The sequence below is a fragment of the Artemia franciscana genome, chromosome 6, assembly GCF_032884065.1.
Source record: "Artemia franciscana chromosome 6, ASM3288406v1, whole genome shotgun sequence".
NCBI classification, from domain to species: domain Eukaryota; kingdom Metazoa; phylum Arthropoda; class Branchiopoda; order Anostraca; family Artemiidae; genus Artemia; species Artemia franciscana.
Window position 1 is genome coordinate 39,809,601 of NC_088868.1, and position 15,972 is coordinate 39,825,572.

Genomic DNA, 15,972 nt, shown 5'->3' on the forward strand with positions numbered 1-15,972 from the left:
CAAAAGTTTTATACCCTTTATTCTGGAACGCCTTAATAATAATTTGTGATTATGTAATTGCCAAATCCCCCTTTTCCTCTATTGCCGTTTTTGTTCTTTTTTTATTTACTGTAATGTTTTTGTAATTTAATTGTTAAGTTTACTGATTTGCCCTTTATCTTTGATGATTTTGCTTTTTTAATTCCTTTTAATTTTAAGTGTTCGATTTAATGTAGTGTTTCGAATTTTTTTTTTTTAGCTTTTACTTGACATATAAAGCCAATTCGGCTCTATAGAGCTTGTGATAGTCTTTTGCAAATAAATATTATCTTATCTAAGGGGGGTTATTTGCATGCAGCACCTGCCTGGGTGGAGTTATGACTAATGGGTGATTAAAAGCACTAGAAACATCTATGTTAAGGTTTATGTTAATGAACTCATCAGGTAGCTAAGAAGTAAACTTACCCCTATAGTTGGAATGGTATTTTTTTTTGTTCATATTATTAACTTACAAATGAAGTAGACATATCAATTGAAGCGTTATTTATGCTCTATAAAAATGGGTAAATATTTTACAGTTTATATAATTGACTTACCAATAAAGTTAACATAGCCTACTGCTTGATGACTTTTTTTGATGTTCTTTATAAATATAATAATTGCTTCTATTGTGATTTGAAAATTAACAACTTTTCTACCTAACCTAACAATAGATAATTTTGGCACTGAGAAAACTTTGTATTATTTTGTCAAAAACAACCAAAACACATACTTTAATTGAAACTTTGGTGTCAAGGAAGAAGAAAACTGCAAAATAATATTTATTTATCCAACTTAATCATGAAAAATCCGCTTTTGGATTATGTAACATTAAAAAAAAGAAGATTTATAATGAAACAGTAAGCTTGGGACCAATGTTTTAAACATTTGTTGCACCCCATATTTTGATAATTTTCAAGAGCTCAAAAAGTGCTTTGATTTGAATTTGCAATAGAAGCAATTATCATATTCATTAAGAACATAAAAAGGCATCAAGCAGTATTTTAGAGGTATTGTAATGTAAGAGGTAAAATGATTAGAGGTAATATGAAAATTGCTTCTATTGCAAATTCAAAGTTAAGCTTTTTCCGAGATTTTGAAAATGACCTAAATATTTCTAGTCTTGGGTATAAAAAAGGCTTAAAACATTGGTTTCAAAGCTACTGTTTCATTATAAATCCATTTTTTAATGTTATATAATCCACAAGTATAGATTTTCTATGACGAAGCTAGATAAGTATGTTGCAATTTTATGTGTTTTCTTCCTCCTTGATGCCAACATTCAATGAAAGTATATATTTTCAGCAAAATTAATGTGCTATGTTTTCCTCAGTGCCAAAATTTTTTCAACATTACAATAATTAACACAAAAAACATGAAAACATAGAAAATATTGAATGTTTTTAATGAAAATAGAAATGTTTTTAGTGAAACCTGAAAAAATTAAATGACATGATAATTCTAAAAGTGAGAAAAAGATAAATACCTTTGTTATTACAGTTAAAGAATCTTGGAAACTGAAACCAGCCAGCTATCCCCTTCATCTGAATCCTTATCAGAATATGCTCCTTGGTTGGCTTCAGCTACCACTACTCTAGAAGGTGAGGGCTCTGACAAAGCTGCAATTAAAAAAAATGATGAAGGCACTCTTGGCTTATAGGTTTCAAAGAAGAGAAATGTAACCTCTAGTACAGACTCCTCATCCTCAACTTTTCAATTTTTCTTCAGAGAGTGCCATAGCCTCTCAATACATTTGGTGTGGATGGTCACATCTTCAGGGATATGCCCAGCAGTTGCTCATAATTGTTGAACCCCACCTTATGCGTCTTTGAATTAGAGGGTTTACAGTTTCTTTATCCCTGCTCAGACGATCACCACCATCTAAGAGAGGAGTTACAAACTTTCTGTTGCTCATCCTCTCAATTCCTTTAAATACCTGGTGTCCTATCTAATGCTCAAGCAACTCACTACACATTGACCTCCAGTCCATACTTGTTCTTGGGGCAATCCCTAGCATTATCAAATGGTACTCCAACATGTCAATCAAATAAAATATGTCAATAATCAATGTCAATATCCAACATGTCAATAATCAATACGATGTTCTGTAGAAGTCTGGTGCCAAGTAGAAAGCTTTTCTTCCTGTTACCTACAGAGAAGTTGCATTGTTTCCTCTTTCTTGTTTTTGGTATTGCAACTGAGTTTTTACACATCTAAACATTATTTGGTGAGGATGTAGAGTGGAAATGTGGGTCCGACAGCATCGGCAATTGGCAGCACATCATGAGCACTGAGAATAGAAGACATTGAAAAAAAAATCTGATTGGAAAGAGCATCTGATATGTAAATGAATAGCATATTTCTTTTTTTTTCTAACTCACTTCCAGTAGTGATAAAATTAATATGTTCTAAAAGAAGTAGAAAAAAAAACAAAACAAGGAAGAGTTAGAAAATTGAGAAGTACATCTATGATTTAAATTAAATATCCACAGTAAAAATTTTAAGAAATATTAAAAACATACACATTAAAAAGCAGCAATATATATATATATATATATATATATATCATGAAAAGAGAAATCACCAATACTACACCACAAAAAAAAAAAAAAAAAAAAAAAAAAAAAAAAAAAAAAAAAAAAAAAAAAAAAAAAAAAGAAAGACAGAAGGAGAAAAGGAAGACTGTTTTCCTAAATCAGTGATTAATATAGACCAGCACTTGAATGAGGCCTTAACCCTACTCATCCATACAATCACATAGGTCAAACAGCATAGCCACACACAATCAACCATAAAGAATAATCCATGGACAGGCAGTCATGTCGTCAATAAGTATAAGTCGTCATTTACCGAACAATAGAAAAAATAATATAGACAAATAATTCAGTGGCAACACCCAACATAAGGGCTCATCAGGAGAATACACTAGCCTATATAGGGTTTCGCCACTCTAAATTCCCTACCCAGCACAGTGTTGTGGCTACCACAGAATATCCATGGCATCCCCGCGTCAGGTATCACCCCCAAAATACATGCCCATGAAAAAAAAAACAAAACAGCAAATGTAAAACAACCAAGTAAAACCAAAACAAGCTTATCCTATTAATATATCCCTCCCTTTAGCAACAATAGGTAAACTAAATATTATAAATTTTACCAAATCACAAATATTAACACATTGCAAAAAACCTGAATGAATTAAACAATTATAGAATTCATCTTTACCATGTTTACCATATATATATATATATATATATATATATATATATATATATATATATATATATATATATATATATATATATATATATATATATATATATATATATATATATATATATATATATATATATATATATATATATATTATATATATATATATATATATATATATATATATATATATATATATATATATATATCAGAATTGATTGAATTATTTAATCTTGACTTAATATTAACTTAATAATAAGTATAATTAATGTTAACAATTATCAGAATTGATTGAATCATTCTAACTTAGTAATTAACAGTAGGCCTATATTAAAAAGATTTACCTGAAAAAATCAGTGCTGTCTTTGTCCTTGTGCAAAAATTTGATTGCAATCTCAAACAACTTGGTTTTACAACCTTCACAAATTCAATTTGTTGATATTTTGAATATCTTTAAATTTAAATACTGTTATTAAATACTTAAATAATTTAAATTTAAATACTGTGTTGTGTTAGAGCCTTGTGAGATATTTATGTACACCTTCTTCCATCAACATTCATATTTTTTATATTTTGTCACAAATGCATTACTGTCATCAAATATTTAGCATCAAGGAAGAAGAAAACAATATAATATTGCAAAATTTATTTGTTCAACTTAATTGCAGAAAATCAGTGTTTGTGGATTATATGACATTAAAGAAATAGATTAGTAATGAAACATTAAGTTTGAAACCAGTGTTTTAATTTTTTTGTATCCAAAAACTAGAAATATTTTTGTAATTTTCAAAAGCTCAAAAAGGGCTTAAATTTGAATTTGTGATAGAAGTGATTACTATATTTGTAAAGAGCTTAAAAAAGGCATTGAGTGGTATGTTCACTTTATTTGTAAATCAATAATGTGAATAACCAAAAATTTACTGTCAGAATTGCATCCTGAATCCAAATTTAATATGCATTTGCATCAGAAATAAACTTTACCTCCACACCTATATATGCCAATTCTGGATATATATTTGCATGTAAAGGCAGGGGGTGGGGGTAAAGTTCAAACTTTCTTCTATAGTTGGAGTTGCATCCTGAATCCAAATTTAACATTCCTTTCAATCGCAAATGCACTTTATCCCCACCTCCCTAAGGTGCAAATATGTACCTTGAATTGGAATTTGTCCTTAATGGTAAGGTGAAGGTAAAGTTTAATTTGTAACACAATGACTGTAGAAGGTAAGTTTATGTCTTAGCTACCTGAATAGTCCATTAACATAAATATTACCCTAGATATTTTCAGTTCATTTTGCCACCCTGTAACTCTTGTTTTTCAAGTTTTGTTTTGATAGTTGATTCAATTTATGGACACACAAGGTTGAAACAAGAGAAACACTTTAGAAGAATATGTTAAATATATTTAATTTTGGCTATATATTTGCACATTCAGGGAGGGGGAGGTAAATTATAGCAGGGCTGTAAGGAAAATGTGCTAGCTACAATTGTTTTGCATATTATGAAGTAATAATTTTGTTCATAGTGTTTCCTTCTCAAGAGTCAGTAAACTAGGCTTACACCTTATTTTTTTTAACTCCCAGTGGGCCTGCCCAGGAGTTTTCTTTAACCTGCCCAGGAGTGTATCAAGCAAACAACAATTCTTTCAGCCCTAATGATTTTCATTAGGGCTATTAATAGGGCTAATGATTAATGATTTATAGTATCCATAAAAAGCTTAGCCCAGAAAGGGATGTATTTATAGGTAAATATTAAGCAGTTTATACTATTAACCTACTAATACGTTGAACATACAACTAGATGGGATTTTCATGCTCTTTTTGAATGTAACAATTGCTTTTCTAGTGAATTCAGTTTTATGCCCTTTTTTAATCCTTGTAAATAATAATATCATTCTATATTTTTGGATATAAAAATGGGCTAAATATTTGTTCCAAACTTACTATTTCATTGTAAATTCATTTTGTAAAAGTTGAAGAATCCGCCAAAGTTCGTTTGTCAAGATTAAGTTGAATAAAAAAAAGAAAAAAAAAATCTACCATGTTTTCTTCTTATTCTATTAAACTGCTTTAAAACTGCCATTTCTCCATTATGTAAAATATATCAAATGTAATATGTAAAAAATACATATACCATTATACCATTACATATACCATATATATACATATATACCATTATATATACCATATATACCATTATATGTAAAAAAATATCAAAGCCAAATGGAGAAACATGGTTGATTGAGAAATTGTTTTGTTCATTGTTCCAACTTGATTGTGACAGAGCAATGCTTGTTGTTTATATAACTTTAGCAAAATAGATTCTTATGATGAAATACTAAGTTTGAAGCAAACATTTTAACCCTTTTTAATCCAAAAATCATGGAAAGATTTTGTCATTTTTAAGAAAGTAAAACAGTTCAAAATAGGGATGAAACCTTTTTATTGACAGAGAACAGATAAAAAATTTAACTGGATATTTCAAACACATATACAGTGTTCATCATTTTACTGCTGATGATGAACACTGTACATGTGTTTGAAATATCCAGTTAAATTTTATATCTGTTCACTGTCAATAAAAAAGTTTCATCCCTATTTTGAACTGTTTTACTTTCGTCATGGAAAGGCAATGTGGTCTTCGAAGTTATCTACGTCATTTTTAAGGTTCCAAAAAAGGCTTAAAACTGAATTTGCAAGAAAAATGGTTATTTTACTCAGAGAGTGCATTAGAAATGGCATCTTGGGGTATGTTCACTTTATTTGTAGGTCAATAATATGAACTGCTCAATATTTACCCATTTATTATGTAGGCCTAAGCTACAGTGCCAATTTGAACTTGATCAGCCCCTAATCTAAGCCTATTTGAGACCATGTTTTCCAACTGTCTAGTCCTTAAATGTGTCTCCAAGTATCTGAAAATGTGTAATTCCTTGCACAAATGTGTCCTCTGTAAAATCTCTAAAACTGAAATTTAGTTTTTTTTGACACTTGCATTATTGACCACAATGTAAAGGACCTTAGTAGTCAAGAAGCATTGTTAATCTGATACAATGTAAAAAATAATAATAAAGTATAATAACAAAAGTTAATATAAAATATAATGAAAACAAGTACTGTAATAGTTGGAATGGAACCTAGCTTGGTAAAATTGTACCCAGCTGTATGAAAACACTACAGGGCCAATGTAAAGGATCTTAGTAGTCAAGAAGCATTGTTAATCTGATACAATGTAAAACTTATAATGAAAACGTAAAAGTATAAATTCAAGTAAAGGTCTTACCATTACTGAACTGCATTTGCCATTAAGTTGAACATACCACTCAGAAGACTTCAAGATATTTCGTTTTGTTTCTAATTTTGGCAATAAAAAAGATTTGAAACTTGCTATTTTATTATAGCCTAAATTCAATTTTGTCAATGTTATATAATCCACATGCATTGGTTATTTGTAGTTCAACTGGCGTAAACTTTGGTGAAAATCTATAAACTTTTCCATGTTGGATACAGAGATAAATTGTCAGTTTTTGTCTAATGTTCATTTCATAGGATGACTGATTACAATGTTGTAAACTTTGTGGATTTGCAGTAATTCCTTTTCTATATTACAGAGGTGACGTTCAGAAATGGTAAAAAACTTCCATAACAACACCAGAAAAAAATACATGAGAAGCAAAAAAAAAACAAATTATAAAGCCATCTGAGCGTTTTTTTGTGTGTATCAAATTAACCTTTAACTATAGAAAAACGTCCTTGGGATTTTCTCAACTTGTCTCTCAACATGTTTATTGTTGATGACTTTGTTGCTCAAATTAAGGTCCCAAATGCAAGTCCAAGGTACTTTTATAGATGCAGTGGCAAAAATTGAATCCAACTGGAATTTTTTGACTGGGAGACTGATAACAACCAAAAATGAGAAGTTCAGTTTTACAGAAGCAACTGATCCCGTATATGAAATAGGTTGTCACCTCTGCAATCCTAACTCTTTAAGCTAAAGTTTTTAATTGTTTTAAAAAGTAGAATTGTGGCAAAGAGTCAAACTTTAGCGTAAAGAGCGAGGGATTGCGGAGTTGACAACCCATTTCATATATAGAGTAATTTCTGTTCGTTCTAAGTTTTAATGTCGCTCCTTACTTTCAGTTAAGAAAAAACTAGTTTTTTTTTGTAATTTCTGAACGTTTTTGAATTAATGCATGTTTGATTTTGGCTCTCCGCACATAAATTATTAAAATGAAATTTGCATATTAATCCTTTTTTTTGGCTAAATGGCTTTTTCTTAGTTTTGATCAGACGACTGATCAGGCAACTAGAACTTCTAATTTTTAACGAACGCTTTTCTTAGTAAAAAATATACGTAACTTAAAAATTAACTTACATAACAAACTTTTATATTCTTATTTTTTTATTATGTATATGAGGGGGTTTGTCCCCTCGCTAATACCTCGCTCTTTACACTTAATCATAAGTTTTGTCCCAATTCTTTAAGAATGACTTCTGAATCAGAAAGGCCGTAGAATAAATAGTTGAAATTACTAAAAATACTTTAGCATAAAGAACGAAGTATTTATCTTTTCCTAAATACCTCGCTCTTTATGCTAAAGTATTTTTAGAACCCCTCATATGCGTAGTAATCTCTGTTCGTTTTAAGTTTTAATGCTACTCTTTACTTTCAATTGAAAAACTTTTTCATATTTATTATTTCATTTTCTTTTATAGTAATGCTAGAAAATCCAGCGCCCTTTTCATTGAATTTCTCTTCTCCCATGACATATTCCTCCAAGGAAAGATCCTCCCACATAGCCCCCTCCCCTCAACCCCATCCCCAAGCCAAAAAAATCCCCCTGAAAACGTCTGTACACTTCCCAATAACCATTACTGTATGTAAGAACTGGTCAAAGTTTGTAATTTGCAGCCCCTCCCCCAGGGACTGTGGGGGAGTAAGTCATCCCCAAAGAGAAAAAAAAACAAAAAAAAACAAAAAACCAAATAAACACGCACTCGTGATCTGTCTTCTGGCAAAAAAATATGAAATTCCACATTTTCGTAGATAGGAGCTTGAAACTTCTACAATATGGTTCTCTGATGCGCCTAATCTGATGGTGTGATTTTTGTTAAGATTGTATTACTTTTAGGGGGTGTTTCGCCCTATTTTCCAAAATAAGGCAAATTTTCTCAGGCTCGTAATTTTTAATGACAAAGACTAAATTTAATGAAATTTATATATTTAAAATCAGCCCTAAAATTCGATTCTTTTGATGCATCTTTTAGCATCAAAATTCCGTTTTTTAGAGTTTTGTTTACTATTGAGCCGGGTCGCTACTTAGGCTACTACAGTTCGTTAACACGAACTGTTTGATACTGATAAACTATTAGAATTGAATGCCACTTTAGGGCCTTGAATTGGATTTGCAAGTAAGATGATTTTTAAATTTGGAAAAAGCATAAAAAGGCATCAAGCAGCATGTCCAACTTGTCCCAATGAGGATAATAGAATCACATCAAGATTTACCACAAAATCAGCAATAGGGAGGGAGAGGGCTAGTGAGGCTAGGTGGAATTTAACTAGAAGCAAGTCTGAAAATCTGATTAACACAACTGTATAGAATCTCTTGGATTCTGTTATTATATGCCTAGTCTTTTATTTAAAAGAGGTCGCAGCTAAGACTTATGCCAAGTTCTGCCAAGTTAAAGGTACACTTTACAAAGGGTTATTATCTAATTAATTAAAAAAAAAGTTTTTTCAACTGTAAGTAAACAGAGATATTAAAACTCAAAATGAACAGAAATTGTTCATGTATATGAGGAGGGCTGTTGCTTCCTCAACCCTCACTCTACATTAAAATCATAAAGGTCTTGATTTAACATCCTTTGTTTATGATCTCCACTTTTTAAAAAAATATGAAAAAAATTCGAATTGTAACATAAAGAGTAAAGGTTGAGGAAGGTGTATCCCCCCTCATATATGGGATAATTTCTGTTTGTTTTATGCTGATTCTTACTTATAATTGAAAAACTTTTTTTAAGTCAATTCTTCTGTTGCATCAATTGTTATCATAATTCTATCTTTTAGAACTTATATTACTATTGGGTTAAGTTACTTTTTCCTGCAGTTTGTAACGATGAACTGTTTCATCATCTGCATTATCTTATGAGGATTTAGGAACTGTATTAATCTAAAATATTTTCTTCCTTGCCTTTGCCAGAGCAAAGTTATGTTAGGTCCACGACATTATTTAATAAGAAACTGCTTAGTTTGTCACTTTCTATACACATTAGACTAAGGGAACATAATTTATCTTGAGTAATCGCTTCCCAAATTCATTCTAATCCTCTTTAGCTGAGAGAAACGTCTTATTCTAGAGAAATTTTGAGGTATTATACTAAGAAACAAACTCAGAATTGATTCTACATTACGGAATGCTGTTGGGGACATCATCATTAAATTTTACACTATAAAATTTAAAATACTACTAAATATAAAATACTATTAATACTATTATAATATATTTATTATAATAATGAAATACTATTAAATATAGAATATGTTCATGTTTTATCCCCTGATGCACCAGACTATCGAGTAGCGTCAAGCCAACTTAGGTCAATTTGTATTTTGGAGTGAAATAAGGTGCAATGCTTGATTTGTTTGACTTCATTTTTGAGATGGCAACTATTTATATACTTTTCACAAATAAATAAAGGACTAACACTGATTTTACGGCCCAATGATATGCCTTCTGACTAGGAGAATGCTGGATACATTCAATTTAAGCCCACTTGGTAACAGTGACCATGGATAGGTATTGTTGCGGTTCCACCCCTGTCTCTTTTCTTTTTCAGTTCCATCATGTTACCATACTTTGGAACAGGGTATACCATAATAGGTTATTACCATATCATGTATATATACATTGTAATAGTGGTGGCTGCAAGGCATTCCACTTCAATAAAGTGGTGCCAACACCATTCTTACACCAATAGGTATGATACAGGGACCATTATTTTGTGACTTAGAGTAGAGACCACCTCACAACAGCAATTAATATGTCCAGTGCTGAAAGATGATTTTTTTCAGCAATGTACCATCCCACATTCATAACACCGTGAATTAGGTATTCTTGTCTTGACCAAACTGCCATCCTTATGACGAACAAATAAACTTTCCATTTATTTAGACAGTGAAAAAACAGACACAAAAGTGCAGATATGTTGATTCTTTAGCATAGTTAAGGTAGATGAATAAAAATTGTAGTAATAGATCTTGAACCTGAAGTGTTCTAGGGGAAGGCTTTCAAATTCCTATCTCTAATTCACTCCTCCCTATTTCTAAGGTTTCGAAGGCTCCATAAAAACACATGTATGTTTGTCGTTTGTCTTAGCAAGCTTGTTATGACAACATTTGCAGATGAAGCAATTGCATTTCAGCCAATGTTATTAATAGGTTTCCAAGAAAATGGCATACAAAATATCGTTAAAGTTTTGCATAATTCTTATTTTCATCTGAATGGTTCTTCAATTCAAATGGATGTTAAGTCATTTTTTAAGTTTTGTCAAACTAGACAGTACTTTGGTTTGTTAAAGGTTTTCAAGGTGGAGTGGACATTTGAGACTGCGGAACTAATAAGCTTTGTAAGTCTTTTCCCCATTTTTTTTTTTTAGAAATCTATTTGAGTTTGTTTAAATATAAAAGAAAGTAGTGGCCGGAATGTAGAATTTACCTTAATTAAAGAGCAATTTACAAACCTAGTTAAAGTTCAAATTTATATAGAATATATTTATTCACTACAATAGCTAGAGCTAAAATGAGCAGGGCATGACACAAACAAAAGAAGACACAAAAAAAGGGTCAAAAACAAAAAATAAATAAATAAAAATTTAAATATTTAGAAAATATAGAAACGGTGCAAATAAATAAATATTAACATAATAAATGTGCCTCTTTCCAAAGCTGTTCACTTCCTTTTTTTTATTTTTACCAAAAATTGATGAATTGAATAAACCATACCGCACGTCTTTGACGTAGGACCAAGGTCGTGTCCAGGGGAGGTTACCTAGTATAACCCTCCCCCCTCCCCCGCGAATTTTTTGTACGACACGTAATAACGTAACAAAAGTACACATAAACACATTTTGAATTTCCCAAACATTGGGAAAATGTTTATATATATTTTTGCTTAAAGTATAAAAAGGGCATTTTTAAGTGAAAACACCAAAAAACTGATTTTTAAAATCGTGGGGGATGGCTGAAAATATATAAAGGGTGCAAATAAATAAATAGTAACAAAACATGTGCCTCTTTCCAAAGTTGTTCATTTCTTTTTTATTACGCTAGCCAAAGAATCTGTTGAATGACCGCCATACAGGAGGGAAAAAACTGTCACATATACTTTTTTGCATAGTATAAAAATTTTTTTGTTCCTTTTTCTAAATCCCCTTCCCCCCTTCTTTAAAAATAAGGAAACATTCCTGGAAAATTCCAACTCAGTCTTTGAGTCATAAGGCAGAATTTTTTTTTGGCAGAATTTTCTGGCAGTACAGTTAAATGTGTTGCAGTCAATTTGTGTTAAGCTAAATTCGGGGTGCTGGAACATATTTTAAAGACGAACATTATTCACATACTGGTATAATTATTCAAATCTCTTTTTTACTCTAGTTTCATTTGACATTTTGCAAAAATATTCATATTATTTTCTTTTTTTACCAAGCTGTTGAAATGTTTGAAGATAACTTAAAAATTCGATGAAATATGGGCCTTTTGTGAAAGAGCCAAAAATTCGGAGGTGGTACCATAAATAGAGAGGTTTGTCAAAAAACGTAAAGTTAAAAATTTCAGTTGTTTTAGGTGCGGGATCTATGGACTGATCTTCGGGAGGGTATTCCCCCTGATCGCAACTATGTTCAGGGGCATTCCTCTAATCACAAGAATTCATAAGGCAGAATTTTTTTGGCCCCTTTTGTACATCCCCTTCCCCCCTAGTTTAAAGATAAGGAAACATTTCTAGAAAATTCCAACTCAGTCCCTGAGTCATAAGGCAGAAGAGTTTAAGCCTACTGAACTGTGTATAAAGTTCATTATCTTTTAGTGAAACGTACTAAGTGCATGCATGCTCTCTTTTGAGCATCCCAAAGCCACCTGACTTATCCTATTTCAGGGAAACCATTGCCAAGAGAAACCAATTTGTACCATTCATGGTATTACATTACTGTTAATAATGCAATAACAAAGACAATTAATAGACAACTAATAAACACTCCCTGCTACTAAATTGCAAAAGCACCAAAATAATTACACCAGGGTGAGGACTTAACCCCAAATCGTCCCTCAACTATAAGAATGAACAGTATAAAATTCTTAATTTTTCCGCTAAATTATAAAACTGTAGGCTGTATAAAATTGTAGAATTTTTTGTTCCTTTTTCTAAATCCCCTTCCCCCCTTTTTTAAAAATAAAAAACATTTCCAGAAAATTCGAACTCAGTCTCTGAGTCACAAGGCAGAACAATGTAAGCCTAATGAACTATGTATAAAGTTCATCATAAATAATTTCTTAGACCACACTGCTTTTCCATTTACGAAAAATTGATTGAAGAAAAAACGGGTTTAATTTCTATAAAGCAGTGAACAAAAATAAAATATATAAACTACACTTTAACTAAAAAATAATAATAAAAATACTCTTTTCTTTTTTTATAATATTTCGTTCCCACGTCCGGGAGCCTTTCTCAGCGGAAAACAAAAAGAAAATTACAAACCGACAATTTAAGACAATTAAGGGAGTATTTTTATTATTTTTTTAGTTAAAGTGTAGTATATATATTTTATTTTTGTTTACTGCTTTATAGAAATTAAACCCGTTTTTTCTTCAATCAATTTTTTGTAAAGTTCGTCATCTTTTAGTGAAACTTACTAAGTGCATGCATGCTCTCTTTTGAGCATCCAAAGGCTGCCTGCCACTGATCCTCATTCGGGTAGAACCCAATTTATAGCATCCATGGCATCACTTTACTGTTTTTAGATTAGCATCACTTAGTTGTCTTTTGATGGCTGATTGTGTCTCATCAATACAATTAGTTATATAAAGTATTTTTTGAGTCTTTAACCAACTGTTTAGAAGTTATTGAGATAGGCTAGAATATTTAAGATGGGAGATAATTTCATTCTTGTTTTTATGCTAATTAGCAAATTTTCTGAGCCTCTTGAATGAAACCTTTCCCGAACAAATCTGTAGTCTAAATTAGGGTATGGAAAGGTGGAAAGGGTGTCATTTCCGGGGGCTGGGGTTCAAACCCTCTACCCCCTTGAATACAACCTTGTCTGAAAATGAACACATGTTTAAAAAAATGCCTGCTTACTAAGTGTGACGTGATATTTCTCACAAAAAGTCCCTGGGTTACTTAAGTTGGTCTTGGGAATGAGAATAATCGCTGCTTCTCCTCTGTTAAGGTATGAATTTGTTAATTAATTTACTTATTGTTTTTATAGACTATTTGAATATGTCCTATGGAAATGATGAGGACGAGGTGTACACAAGCAACTTTGAAATTGGCTCCTATTCTGAAACAGGAGTTGATGGTGATGGTCCGTCGTCGAATGGCTCTGGCGGCATTAGAAAACCCAAGATTTTGCTTATGGGATTGAGGAGGAGTGGCAAATCAAGTATTCAAAAGGTTGTTTTCCACAAGATGTCTCCTAATGAGACCCTTTTCTTGGAGAGTACAAACAAAATTGTAAAGGACAACATTTGCAATTCAACTTTTGTCCAGTTTGAGATCTGGGATTTTCCTGGACAGTATGAGTTCTATGATAGTACCTTTGATGGTGATTTGTGCTTCGGTGATTGTGGTGCCATAATTTTTGTGATTGATGCACAAGATGATTATACAGACGCATTGTCGAAATTGTGCTCCACTGTGCGAAAAGCCTATAAAGTCAATCCTGATATAAAGTTTGAAGTTTTCATTCATAAAGTGGATGGCCTCTCTGATGATCATAAAATAGAAACGCAGAGGGATATACACCAACGAGCAAATGATGATCTTTTAGATATGGGTTATCAGGGTGTTCACCTCAGTTTTTACTTGACTTCAATCTATGATCATAGTATCTTTGAAGCTTTCAGTAAAGTTGTACAAAAGCTGATCTCTGAACTACCTACACTCGAAAATCTACTGAATATATTTATATCAAATTCAGGTATTGAGAAGGCATTCCTTTTTGATATATTATCTAAATTATATGTGGCAACAGATTCGAGCCCTGTTGATATGCAAAGCTATGAATTGTGTTGTGATATGATTGATGTTGCTTTTGATATCAGCACCATCTATGGATGGAAATCAGAAGATAAAGGGCCGTTTGATAATGAAAGCCAGTGTGTGATTCATCTGAATAATTCAACTGTTTTGTATTTGAGGGAGGTTAGCCGCTGTTTGGCGCTAGTGTGCATACTGCGGGAGGATAATTTTGAAAAGCAGGGACTAATTGATTATAATTTTGTTTGTTTAAGGGAGGGTATACATAATGTGTTTGATTTAAAGATGACAGGAGGCTTGACTAATGGTTGCCTTATCTAATTTTATTGTTTTCGTTGTAGCTTGAATAAATTCTTACCTGATAAATATATAGTTTGAATTTTTAATTTGATACAGATGTTTTAACTATGTAAGATTTAAAATTGTTTCATGTTGAATAAGTAAATTCTTAAGTTTTTTTTGGCAGTCTAGTGACAAGGTTATTATTGCTACTATACTGCATGTAGAGTAAGGGTGGTCCGAAAGACATCTATTAAATTTTATTTCCCTTTATTTTCATTTGCTATATTATAATATTGTTTGCATAGATTTGGCATGAGGCTTGACTAATATTTGTGTCAATTAATGTTATTATTTTTGTTGTAGCTCGAATAAATTTACAACTGGTAAATATATGGATTGACTTATTAAAGCTTTTTTAACCATGCCAGGTTAAGTTGTTTTGAAATTTATAAATACATTCATATATTAGTTTTTATTAAATGCTTTTATTGTTACTATACTTGCAGATAGAGAGGACTGGGATTAGAAATTTGATTGAAAAACATGGTTTCTTAGACTCCAAACCCTCTCGTAAGAACGCTTTCTTCATTCCCCCCTTTGTTTAATCTGATTTTGGCTATTACTGCTGACATATATATTGCCATTACATATTAAAAAAAAAAAAAAAAAAAAAAAAAAAAAGCAAATGCTGTCAGCAATTTTAACCAAACTTGCAAAATAACTAGAAAATTTTGCTGCCATCTAATACAAGAAGAAGAGTAGTTTTTGCGTTTTTAGGATCCTTGCTTCTTTTTCTTAGCGCCGTTCTTTTTACTTTTGACCATTGAGTGTGTTTAGGTCAGTTCAATAAATTTGCAATTTCAGTGGTGATTCATCCCAAATTTATAAGCATAATGACAAAGATTTCCAGTTGTACCACTTATCCAGTAATTAAAATTTCTATGCTGTCAAAGGTTTGAAAGTATTTTTTTTGCCAATTTTGTTTTTCGAAAATATAGGATCATCTGAAAGTATAGTATTTTATAATATCGATTTCTGCAATATTTGACTAACAGTGATTTGCTGTAGAATTTTTTTTTTAAATTTGATTGAAGAGTACTTGAAATATGATTTTTTTCGGTAAGTTGTACGCTTTTGTTGATGGGGGGGGGGAGTCTATAGAATTCCTTGGTTATGGAATTTGCTTAGTTTCTGGGTGTGAGGGGAGG

At 31.3% G+C, this 15,972-nt stretch overlaps 1 protein-coding gene across 2 annotated transcripts in view; it reads left to right on the forward strand.

The window, feature by feature from the left end:
* The window catches only part of LOC136028417 (ras-related GTP-binding protein C-like), a 32,401-nt gene extending 17,157 nt beyond the window's left edge, over window positions 1–15,244 (forward strand). For both annotated transcript variants that reach the window (XM_065706257.1, XM_065706256.1), the window contains exon 2: window positions 13,713–15,244. In XM_065706257.1, coding sequence (XP_065562329.1) covers window positions 13,724–14,803 — 1,080 coding nt within the window. In that variant the 5' untranslated portion in view covers window positions 13,713–13,723 and the 3' untranslated portion in view covers window positions 14,804–15,244. The remainder of the gene's footprint in view (window positions 1–13,712) is intronic.
* The last annotated feature ends 728 nt before the right edge of the window (window positions 15,245–15,972 follow it).